At 45.9% G+C, this 12,814-nt stretch overlaps 1 protein-coding gene across 1 annotated transcript in view; it reads right to left on the bottom strand.

Annotated features, from left to right (window-relative positions):
• Positions 1-287: 287 nt before the first annotated feature.
• The window catches only part of LOC105485143 (unc-45 myosin chaperone B), a 39,738-nt gene continuing 27,211 nt past the window's right edge, over positions 288-12,814 (bottom strand). The window contains exons 16-20 of the mRNA XM_011747351.2: positions 12,112-12,225; positions 11,631-11,746; positions 8,396-8,513; positions 5,460-5,615; positions 288-2,243 (exon numbers count right to left, since the gene is read on the bottom strand). Of these exons, the coding sequence (XP_011745653.2) occupies positions 1,983-2,243; positions 5,460-5,615; positions 8,396-8,513; positions 11,631-11,746; positions 12,112-12,225 (765 nt within the window). The 3' untranslated portion in view covers positions 288-1,982. The remainder of the gene's footprint in view (positions 2,244-5,459; positions 5,616-8,395; positions 8,514-11,630; positions 11,747-12,111; positions 12,226-12,814) is intronic.

Below are 12,814 nucleotides of genomic sequence, written 5' to 3'. Positions count from 1 at the left end.
AAAGATCACTTGAGCCGTGGAGACCAAGGTTGCAGTGAGCCATGACTGCACCACTGCCCTTGAGCCTAGGTTACAGAGCAAGACCCTGTTAAAAAAAAAAAAAAAAAAAAAAAATCCCTGCAATCCAAACAAGATGAGCTTTATCTAACTAGCCCTGAATGCCACTGGCAGATGTAACCTCATGAGAGTCAAAATGAGTAAGAGTATGGCCCTATCTCTGAAAGAGTTTTGTTTAAAGGAGCTAAATACACCCACTCAAGCCCACATATGAAGAAAGAAGGAAAGAATTTGACAGGGGTCAAATCATGCCATTTATTGATGATGAATGTTGTATATATCTTCAGAAGGGCCACACCTTTTTGAATGTTGTCATTCTCTATCATAAGGATATGATGAGTATAGTTTCCTGCTGTGAAACAAGCCCATGCAAGAGTTAGTAAAATGTAGGCTATATGTAAAGATCTGAGAAACTAAGGTTTTAGTTCTCTAGAGGTATAGCGGGTATTATGTTGGATTTGGCCCATACCGCAACAGTGCAACTTTCTGATAGTTTGTCTCTTTTCCAGGCATATGTACACTTACACTTACTACACAACAGAACGTTGTAAATTGTTTTCACCAAGGACCATAAATCTAAATGTCCCACCCTTTACCCAATGCTGAGATCAGAACTGTTGACCCTTCAATAAATGTAGGTAGAATTGGGACATACCTGAGTGACAGTACTAGATCTTAGCTATCTCAACCATGCTAAAAAGGCAGTATTAAAAGAGAGGTTCTGATCTACGGCATAGTACTTGTGTCATTCTTTTGTGGCCAAGCCTGACATACAGAACATGTTCTTTGATCTGCCCAGGGTACATTCTCTTGTGGTGGCACACCTCTTCCATTAATACCCCTAATCAGTCCATGTCAATTGGACAGGGATGAAGCTCCTTCTTAACTTTGACTTGTATATATGACCCAGGCCTGGCCAATTAGCATTCCACCTCTGAATATGATTGGTTCATAGATGGAAATGTGACCTGAGACATAGACATATCAGAGTCATTCCTGGGAACTTTGCTGAGTTATTGAGAATGCTCTTCTCTCTTCTCTTCCATAATGAACTATAATAGCTATGTAAGCCTGGGGCTGCTGGGGACTCTCTTTCCTATCACAGGGAGAGAGCCCACCAGGGAATGAGATCAACCTATAATAAATAAAAGACAAGATATGGGGAGAGAAAATGAGAGAGAGAAAAAGACACATCCATGGTGATGACATTTGAAACTCTGGATCTAACAATGTCAGACCTTCCCTGGATGGCCAAGATACATGAGCCAATGAATTATTTATTTTTTGTTTGAAGATGATCTTATTTGTATTCATCATGTCCGTCTTGCTTGGAAGACTTTCCCAAGCAAATTGCAGAAGTCATGTCTCACTGTTGAACATAAACTCTATTTCCATCACAGTGAAGTGATGGGAATGGGCATAGGGCTGGGACAGAGCACTGAAGGTGAAACACATCGTTCTGAACAGACTGATTCAAATAGTGTGGGAGAGAGGTCATGAAAACAGCACAGATCAGCATCCAAATACAACAGCATTAACCTTTATATGCACACACTCGTTAGTTCCTACCTTACCACAAAATCCATTTTCCAAAATATAAAGAACTTCAACCTATTATCCTGGCCTTCAAAATGGGTACAAAAAGAATGATCCAACCTATGTTCTAATCATGGATGAAAATTATTCTTGGAATTTCTGAAACTTGACAGATGTAAGGAGATAGGAAGCAAGAGAGAGAATGAAACATCCAAACTCTGTCAGGACAAAGGAGAAGATTCACAACTCAGGGAACGGTCAAGTCTTTCCTTTATATTGAGACTTCCTTGTCACTGCTATGATCCCTAGATGACCTGACACTCCAGGAGAACCCAACCCAGGACTCTGCACAGTACAGGACCACTCCCAGCATCCCTGAGGGTCCCTGTCTAAGACACTGGTTTAATGAAGCCATAATCCATGCACTTGATGAGACATTCTCGGGCTGTCTGAACCACTTCTGCCTTCTTCTCATCTGGCTCCTGTTTGCCCACCACAGTCAGGATCTCCAGCAGCTCACTCTCCACCAGCTTTTTGGCCAGCTCAGCATTGGCTGCCAGTAGGTTGTAGGCGATGACCAGGCCCCGGTGTTGGACAGACAGCTGGTCGTGCAGGCAAAGCCGCTGGAGGATCTCCAACCACTGGGTTGTCTGGAGGCAGGAAAAAAGGTAAGGAGGGTGCTAAGTTTGAGAGTGTCCCCAGAGTTCATGTGTTGGAAATGTGGGTCCCTGGTGTGGCAATGTTGGGAGGTGGGGCCTTTAAGAGGTGATTAGGTCATTAAGAGGAATTAATGCTGCGTCACAGGAATGTGTCAATTCTTGCAGCAGTGAGTTCTCGCTCTCAAGAGACTAGATTAGTAACCATGATAGCCAGTCATGGCCCCAGTTGCCACCTCTTGTGTTTTATCCTTTTCACACACACACATTTCCCCTTCTGCTTCTAAATCATGCTATGACACAGCATAAGACCTTCACCAAAAGCAAATCAGATGATGCTGTCTGATCTTGGACTTCCCAGCCTTCTGAGCTGTGAGCCAAAATAAACCTCTTTTCTTTTACCTAGTCTCAGGTATTCTGTTATAGCAACAGAAAATGAACTAAAACAAAATAATTAAAGGAATCAGCATAACTTAGCTATGGTCACGCATCTGGAAATAGTAGAGGATTCATATTCCAAATCCATTTATTTCTTAAGCAGCTTAAGAAGCAAAGGGCCAGACCCACTGCAAACCTGAGAAGAACAGGGATGCAGAGTGTTCAAAAGGAGGATTCTCACCCTGGGCACATGGGCAATGCCTGCTTCTGCCAAACCAGGTGCCCTTTGAGACATCAGCTCTAGACATTCAGACATGCTCTCCCCCAGCCCTGTCTTTAACTGGAATCAACACAAGAGTCAAATGTATCCTCACTTCCATTCTTCTCCATTCCCAGCTATGAAGCAACCCAACTACTATTCTTGGGAAGGTAGGACTCTAGACCCCTCTGATCATCCCAGGAGACAGAGATAATGCTGAGAATAGAACCAGGAGGCTTTACTCCTGTATCATTCAACAGATATACTTGGGGCAGCAGAGTAGAATGGTCATCAGCATGGGGATTTGGAATCAGAGAGGCCAGTGTTCAGGTCCCAGCTCAGCCACTTATCAACTACATGGCCTCAGCTAAGTTATTTAACCTCTGTAAGCCTCAGGGTCATCTTCTACACCTACCTCTAACATTGTGGTGATTTAATGAGATAATACATGGAAAGAGCTTAGCATGGGGGCTGGAGCACAGTAAGTGCTCAACAAGTAGAAGTGGATACAGGGCAAGTAGGTGATGATTTAAGACACCAACCCAGGCCGGGTGCGGTGGCTTATGCCTGTAATCCCAGCACTTTGGGAGGCTAAGGCAGGTGGAGCATGAGGTCAGGAATTCAAGACCAGCCTGGCCAACATGGGGAAACCCCCTCTCTACTAAAAATACAAAAATTTGCCAGGCGTGGTGGCACACGCCTGTAATCCCAGCTACTAGGAAAGCTGAGGCAGGAGAATCGCTTGAACCCAGGAGGTGGAAGTTGCAGTGAGCCAAGATTGTACCACTGCACTCCAACCTCGGCAAAAGAGCAAGACTCTGTCTCAAACAATAAATAAATAAAAATAAAAATAAATTAAAAACAAAAACACCAATGCAAAGGTTTTCCCTTGAGCTTCTTTGCACCTGTTACCCTCACCTGGCATTTGTCAGCAGGGCTCGCTTTCCACAAGCACATGGGGAGACAGATGCAGGGGGAAGAAAAGGCAAATTCTTGGCTTTTGAGCATCTAACCCAACTTTTGTAAACTCTGCACTGAATGTCCTTCCAAGGAAAGAACATGAAAACTCAGCTAGCTGTGGCATGGTTCTAGGCTGGAAAGTTTCTATGCTGAGGTGTAACTGATAATGGGTCCCGGGCCCATCAGTCCCTGGGATGAGTCACCGAGGGTCAAAGGAAGCAGTGATAGAAACTCAACAAGGATAGGATTCCAGGGCAGGAAGCATAGCCCAGGGCATAGCCCAGATGACATGAGACTGTAGAGATGTCCAGCATCCAACATGGCCATGGGGTGGCACAAAAGATGAGTCTGAGCAGCTTCACAGAGTCCCCAGGAAGCCCCGTGTCAGAACAAAAATGCAGCCAAGATTTCTGAGCACCGCAAGGAAGAACGAAGAAGTGGACAGGAGTGGGTTGGCAATCCTGAAGGGTTCCAATCCCTTCCCAACTAACACGCTGTGTGGCCTTGGTCTAGTTGCTTTTCTGCACTTCAGTTTCCTCATTTGTTAAATAGGGATGATGATAATAATAATATCCACCTCACAGGGTGGTTTGGATGATTAAATGACTTAATAAATGTAAACACTTAGGGCAACACCTGGCACTCAGTAAGTGCAAGAAGTCACAGAGGGTCCTGTGAGGACTTACAAGAGTTATGTGCCCAGTAACACCAGAAGAGGCTGCTTTAGGGCAGTGGTTTCAAAGTGTGGTCCCCAAGCTGTTAGCATCCCACCCCCAATCTACTAAATCAGAACATGTGGGGAAACTGTTTTAACAAGTTGCCTAGGTGATTCTTAAACACATTACAGTTTTGAGAAGCTTGCCTTAGGGAAAGAGGTTGAAGTCCAAAGACCATGCAGGATGAACTACATTCAACAGATACACCCTTGTCAGATGCCAGGACAACATAACCCCCCTTGGAACTTAGAGAACACACCTGCTGATACATACACACCTTACACTGACTATCTAAAAGAGCCTGCCTTTAAACCAGACATGAACACCTTTGAATTGAGATGTCCACATTTTTCACCATGGGGAGAGATGAGTGCCCACAAACTCTTCAGTGTGGTAAAATAAGGAAAGTTTCATTGTGCACTCCCACGTTTGTGACTATACAGAGATCATTTCCATTACACCTGCTGCAATGGAAACAGTCTCATAGGAGCTGGTCATTGTGTCCACTTAAGAGAATCTGCAGCTTTTTTGCCAAACCGTAAGTTCCTTATGGCATCCCAACCACAACCGTGCTTCTCTTGGGAAGCTCTGGAGCTCCACGGCAGTGATTAGCATTGCTGTTGTTCTTAAGCAATGAGGTATATGCACCTCTAAAGGCAATGGGTGAAACTCCAGTGGGAGGGGTTGAGCTAGCACACTTGGGAAGACCAAATAATGAATGTAAGGCACTGAAGGGAATAGACACTCCTTTCCTTAGGCAGTAAGAACAGATGCCTGGCGGCTGTGAGAGGTTTCTTTAGGAGCTGGTCTCCCCAGAGGATCATCCAGTGTGGTCTGTGAGTGGGGAGATTCCCTGGAGCCCATCCAACCCTTCCTATCCCCAGGGCCAGCTCTTACCACTTGAGTCATCTTGAGGCACAGTTTCTTGTGTGCTGCTGTCAGCATGGCCAGAGCCCCTGCAGCCGCATTCTGCACCTTATCATCATCCTCCCCGCAGAGCAGCACCACCAGCTTCAGCCGGTCGTTCCCATCAGCCAAGAACCTTTCCTGTACCTGTGGGAGGCAGGAACATGGCTCAGAGAAAACTGTTCCCAATCTGCCCAGCCTGAAGAGGGTAAGATACATCTGAAGTTCTCCAACCCAAGATCCCTTAGCGTTTCCCTCTGAGCAGCTCACTTATGCTACCTCCCCCAAGAAGCCTTCCCCGATTGGTTGAATGAAGGGGCTACAAATTCTTCCAAATAAAGAAAACAAAGAATTCCCCATCTAGTGTGCTTCACCACCTCTGTTTGCATTCAGCCTCCACAGCAGGGGAAGGAGGCAGGCACAGACTCCTGCAGGGTAGATGATGCCTGAGGAACTGTATTTCCCATCGCTTTGGGGAAGCTTGGAAGGTTTCTCCCACAGTGGATGGGCCTTCAGGGTCTTCCATAAAAAGATTTTGCAGGGACTGGGGCAGAAGCAGGGAACAATTAGGTGGTTTGCTCGGTATTAGAAAGCTACAGTGCCGTCTCCACCAGGTGAGAGATGAGGCTTCCCAAGGATCTGAAAACCAGGAGAAGAGCTTCCAGGGGACCAGTACCCTGACATGTCTCAGAGAGGTATTAACCCCTCACAGCATCTCATCCTCAACCCTCTGCACTACTGTAAAATCTAGGTGGTCAAGTCTCAGAGCATTCTACTGGGCCAGGTTTCTTAGAAGTGGAACTCCAAAAGGGGACCAAGATCACAGCTTCCCAGGTGTGACCCTCTATCTTCATCTCCCTGAAACTGGAGTAGTGGTCATCGGAGGTGAGAGCATGGCAGAGGTCACCATATATCAGATGGGTCAGCATGGCCCCTTCTCATGGGATACAGTTGTTTCTGGGAAGCAGCTGCCCTTACATGGACTACATTCTCCCATTTCTCACATCTCGATGTGGTGGTGGCCTAGTTCTCATAGATGGAACATGAGCGAAAGTGATGTGTGTCACTTTTAGGCACCTCTCCCTCGGTCTGTCTCCCCATTCACCATCAGAGTGGAATCCACTCCCAGTGTGGCAGAGGAGAAGGCAGTTCTTGATGATCAAAGAAGCCTGGATCCCTGAGTCAGCTTGAAAGTGAGCCACCCGGCTGGGCGCAGTGGCTCACGCCTGTAATCCCAGCACTTTGGGAGGCCAAGGCGGGCAGATCATGAGGTCAGGAGATCAAGACCATCCTGGCTAACACGGTGAAACCCTGTATCTACTAAAAATACAAAAAATTAGCCAGGGGTGGTGACACGCGCTGTAGTCCCAGTTACTCGGGAGGCTGAGGCAGGACAATCGCTTGAGCCCAGGAGGTGGAGGTTGCTGTAATTCGAGACCACACCACTACACTCCAGCCTGGGTGACAGAGCCAGACTCCATCTCAGAAAAAAAAAAAAGTGAGCCATCAAATCCAAATCCAAATACGACTTTGACATGGTGAGCAAGAAATGAACTTCTATCCTATTGGGACCACTGAACATTTTGACTTGAGTTGTTGTAGCAGCCGGTACTCCCATAGGAAAGGTTGCCTGCCTCCTCCCATTACCTCCCTCAACCTCTCAGCCTCTCAACCCCATCTCCCTGGACACACTCTCTGTCTCCCCCATGGCTTCCAGGCCCCCAGCCTAGCCTTAGGCCAGCTCCCTGGTAGACCCTGGTAGCTTCATTCCCCCTGACTTTAATATGCTTTTTTTTTTTTTTTTTTTTTTTTTTGAGATGAAGCCTTGCTTTGTCACCCAGGCTGGAGTGCAGTGGCATGATCTCGGCTCACTGTAACCTCTGCCTCCCAAGTTCAAGCAATTCTCATGTCTCAGCCTCCAGAGTATCTGGGACTACAAACACCCACCACCATGCCTGGCTAACGTTTGTACTTTTAGTAAAGACAGAGTTTCACCATATTGGCCAGGCTGGTCTCGAATTCCTGACTTCAAGTGACCCACCCACCTCGGCCTCCCAAAGTGTTGGGATTACAGGTATGAGCCACTGCACTCGGCCTTTAATAGGCTTTAATGGGTTAGGTTTTCCCCCTAAAACAGTGAGAAGATCTAAGGTTCAGGCGTTGGGGGTAAACAGACTGGGTCTCTCGCTAGTCCCTACATGGGGGCCCAGGAGGGTCATTCAGCTTGGCCCTCATGTTAATGAAGGGCCTCAAATTTAGACCCTGCTGTTATATCTGATAAGATTATACCTACAGGCACAGCAGTACTCTGACAGGATGGGAAGAAGAAGACATTCACCAGATGGGTATCATTTGTCCCATGACTGGACCATGAGGCCTATAGCATGTTCTGAATTCATTTTATTTTTATAAACCCTATAATTATTCTGTGATGAGTACAGTTATATTGCATTGCAATTTCTATGGGAACAGTGGTAGTTCATTAAATGCTGACATTTAAGACATCCCGAAATGGTTGATAACTGTATTTGGCATTTCTTCATTTTTTTATGTATGTGGAGTTTCAATAAATGCAAGCGGTCTAGCCTTCCTTGACCTCTGAGAGGCCCTGGTCTCATATCCTGCTTTGTTTTAAGTTTATTTAGGCCTAAGTAACTTAGGGAAATGGTGTCTTCCACCTCATCTAGCCCAGGGTTTGGATTCAAAGCCCTAGCTTTGTATTTTTTCTTTTATGCATATCTGTCTCTCAGGGCCCCTACAGGGAGGGGGACTGTTATCTAGGAAAGATTGGGATTCCTGGATTTTCTGCCCAAAGCGTTACCTTAATGCCATCATAACAGCCCCCGATCTTACCCCAGGGTCTGACCCTGGCCTGTCTCTCCGTGCCTTGATCATGCCCGGGTCTCCGTCCTGAGCCCCTGCCTCACCTCCTTGTGGAGCACCATGTTGCACATGCACTCGGTGGCTGCCTGCCGCAGCTGATCATGATTCTCAAACATGTAGTTCTCGATGTCCGGCAAGGCCCTCTCCTTAAAGATCTTCTGCCTAGGGTAGGAGGGTGGAGGAAGACAAACCCTTGAGTCTTCTTCAGTGATCATGGGGGTTTTCTGGCCATCTAGGGACCATTCTTCCATTCTGGTGCTATCCTTCCCACATCCTCAGCCAGCATGGTTTATGTGGCATCAAACAGCCCCCAGCTCTAGGAGGGGCACCATGGGCCTAAACTAAATGATATAGCATGGCGTCCTGGCCACAGCAGTGGGTTCTGGATGTCACCCAACTGGAAAGCCTCTGTATTATTGCAGTAAAGAAATTCTCTCTCTCTCTCTCTCTCTCTCTCATCCTGGATGTAGATCCAAGAAGATGTAAGGGCCAGAGCTGCCCTCACAACCATGAGAGAGCAGAAAAGCCCATTGAGAATTAAAACAATACAGAAAGGAGAGGAGAGACAGAGAGAACAGGAACCTAAGACAGCTTTGTAAGCCCTGCATCAAGCCACACCTGAATCTTGCTACCCCAGACTTCTTATCTACATGAGCCAATAAATTTCCTTTATGCTTAGGCCTATTATAGTTGAGTTTTCTGCTACTGGCAACCAAAAGAATCCCAACCCAGTACATGCTGACATACTCCTGCTTCCACAGAGGAATAGTTTCATCCCACTATCCACCTGGATATCTTTTTTTTTTTTTTAATACTTTAAATTCTAGGGTACATGTGCACAACGTGCAGGTTTGTTACATAGGTATACATGTGCCATGTTGGTTTGCTGCACCCATCAACTCATCATTTACATTAGGGTATTTCTCCTAATGCTATCCCTCCCCCAGCTCCCCACCCCACAACAGGCCCCAGTGTGTGATGTTCCCTTCCCTGTGTCCATGTGTTCTCATTGTTCAACTCCCACCTATCAGTGAGAACATGCAGTGTTTGGTTTTCTGTCCTTATGATAGTTTGCTCAGAATGATGGTTTCCAGCTTCATCTATGTCCCTGCAAAGGACATGAACTCATCCTTTTTTATGGCTGCATGGTATTCCACAGTGTATATGTGCCACATTTTCTTAATCCAGTTTATCATTGATGGACATTTGGGTTGGTTCCAAGTCTTTGCTATAAACAAAGAGTGCTGCAATAAACATACGTGTGCATGTGTCTTTTTTTTTTTTTTTTTTTTTTTTTTTTTTTTTTTTGAGACGGAGTCTCATTCTGTTGCCCAGGCTGGAGTGCAGTGGTGCAATCTTGGCTCACTGCAAGCTCTGCCTCCTGGGTTCACGCCATTCTCCTGCCTCAGCCTCCTGAGTAGCTGGGACTACAGGCACCCACCACCACGCCCAGCTAATTTTTTTGTATTTTTAGTAGAGACAGGGTTTCACCATGTTAGCCAGGGTGGTCTCGATCTCCTGACTTCGTGATCCACCTGCCTTGGCCTCCCGAAGTGCTGGGATTACAGGTGTGAGCCACCACTCCCAGCCATGCATGTGTCTTTATAGTAGCATGATTTATAATCCTTCGGGTATATATCCGGTAATGGGATTGCTGGGTCAAATGGTATTTCTAGTTCTGGATCCTTGAGAGCCAAATCATTAGTGCACTCCCATTCACAATTGCTACAAAGAGAATAAAATACCTAGGAATCCAACTTACAAGGGATGTGAAGGACCTCTTCAAGGAGAACTATAAACCACCGCTCAACAAAATAAAAGAGGACACAAACAAATGGAAGAACACTCCATGCTCATGGCTAGGAAGAATCAATATCGTGAAAATGGCCATACTGTCCAAGATAATTTATAGACTCAGTGCCATCCCCAATTCTTCAGAGAATTGGAAGAAACTACTCTAAAGTTCATATGGAACCAAAAAAGAGCAGGCATAGCCAAGACAATCCTAAGCAAAAAGAACAAAGCTGGAGACATCACCCTATCAGACTTCAAACTATACTACAAGTCTACAGTAACCAAAACAGCATGATACTGGTACTGAAACAGATACACAGACCAATGAAACAGAACAGAGGCCTCAGAAACAACACCACACATCTGTAACGTTTGACAAACCTGACAAAAACAAGAAATGAGGAAAGGATTCCCTATTTAATAAATAGTGCTGGCAAAACTGGCTAGCCATATGTAGAAAGCTGAAACTGGATCCCTTCCTTACACCTTATACAAAAATTAACTCAAGATGGATTAAAGACTTAAATGTAAGACCTAAAACCATAAAAACCCTAGAAGAAAACCTAGGCAATACCATTCAGGAAATAGGCATGGGCAAAGACTTCATGACTAAAACACCAAAAGCAATGGCAACAAAAGCCAAAATAGACAAATGAGATCTAATTAAACCAAAGAGCTTCTGCACAGCAAAAGAAACTATCATCAGAGTGAACAGGCAACCTACAGAATGGGAGAAAAATTTTGCAATCTACCCATCTGACAAACGGCTAAGATCCAGAATCTACAAAGAACTTAAACAAATTTACAAGATAAAAACAACCCCATCAAAAAGTGGGTAAAGGATATGAACAGACACTTCTCAAAAGAAGACATTTATGCAGCCAACAGACACGTGAAAAAATGCTCATCTTCACTGGTTATCAGAGAAATGCAAATCAAAACCACAATGAGATGCCATCTCACGCCAGTTAGAAGGGTGATCATTACTACTTTAGAAAGAAGTGCTGGCTGGGTGCAGTGGCTCACACCTGTAATCCCACACTTTGGGAAACCAAGGCGGGCAGATCACCTGAGGTCACGAGTTTGAGACCAGCTTGGCCAACATGGGGAAACCCTGTCTCTACTAAAAATACAAAAATTAGCTGGGTATGGTGGCACACTCCTGTAGTCCTAGCTACCCGAGAGGCTGAGGCAGAAAAATAGTTTGAGCCCTGGAGGTGGAGGGTGCGGTGAGCTGAGATGGCGCCACTGCACTCCAGCCTGGGCAACAGAGTGAGACTCAGACAAAAAAAAAAAAAAAAAAGCCTTACAGCATCTTTTGGCTTTGGTATATTCACTGTGTGGTTTACTAAGTGCTAACTCAAATCCCACACCTTGCCTTTGATGTTGTCTTCTGAGAAGAGCATTCTCAGCACATTATGTGAAATTTCGAACAAACACTTTTTGAGCCACCCTCTCCACCCCTGCCACACTCACCACACTCACCGGAGTTTGTCACTCCGCCCAGACAGGTTGGTGAGGCCTAGGAGAGCCTCGTAGTTCTGAAGCCCATCCCTCTGTGTGTCCAAGAGGCTTACGAGGGGCCGCACCACCTCATACACCTGTTGGGGAGGGGTCAAGGGTTTGGTCAGGTGAGGACTTTGTTCCCTGAGTGCCTTACATTTATAGGTGCCCAGCTGCAAAGTTTCCAAAACACTTTCTCGTACATTGTCTGATTTAATCCTCGCAATGATCCTGACAGGCAGGATTATTTTCTTTATAGACAGGATAACGGAATTTTGGAAAGGGCAATCCTGTTTGTCAGGGGTAGAACCAGGCCTGGAATCCAGGTGCCTCCAATGCAGCACCCTTCCTGTGACAGTACCATGCTCCTCTCCCAGGCTGGAGGTATAGTGACGAAGGGAAAGGCCTCTAGGAGCAGAGGAGACCCCTCCCATCGCCCTATCCCATCTACCCAAGCACCTACCCGCTCCCCAGGGAAAGCAATGTCCGGATTGGAGACAGCAGCGATCTTTGCTAGAGCGTGGGCTGCCTTCACCTTGCCCACATCTGTGCCCTCCAAAGCCAGGGGAATCAGGGCCTGTAAGAAAGGGCAAGGTCACTACTTAGTCACAGACATCCAGAGGCTTCCCTCCTATCCTCCTGCTCCAGGTGGTGTCTGTCTGTCCCGGTCCGGGAAGACTCTGCCATATAATCAGCCCTTGCACATCATGGAAAACAATTAAATCCTTAATCACATATTCACTCCCCTTCGTTCCCAGTGCACATCCAGGTCTTTGCCCAACTTCCTCCCACCCACCTAAATGTTCCTTCAGCTTTTGGAAAAATAAATAATTCAATCAACAAATTTTTTACTTTCTGCCCAAGCCAAACCCAATCTTTTTGTTTGTTTGTTTTTGTTTTGTTTTTTTGAGACAGAGTTTCACTCTTGCTGCCCAGGCTGGACTGCAATGGTATGATCTCAGCTTGTTGCAACCTCTGCCTCCTGGGTTCAAGCAAGTCTCTTGCCTCAGGTTCCTGAGTAGCTGAGATTACAGGCGCACGCTACCACGCCCAGCTAATTTTTGTATTTTTAATAGAGATGGAGTTTCAGCCAAACCCAATCTTAACATCAGACATCTATTGAGCACCTACCATGAACCAATACTTTCTATATTTTCTCTAATTCT

The sequence above is a fragment of the Macaca nemestrina genome, chromosome 17 (genome assembly GCF_043159975.1).
Source record: "Macaca nemestrina isolate mMacNem1 chromosome 17, mMacNem.hap1, whole genome shotgun sequence".
Classification (NCBI taxonomy): domain Eukaryota; kingdom Metazoa; phylum Chordata; class Mammalia; order Primates; family Cercopithecidae; genus Macaca; species Macaca nemestrina.
Note: the sequence above shows the minus strand (reverse complement) of the source record. Positions and strands in the feature narration are given on the sequence as shown.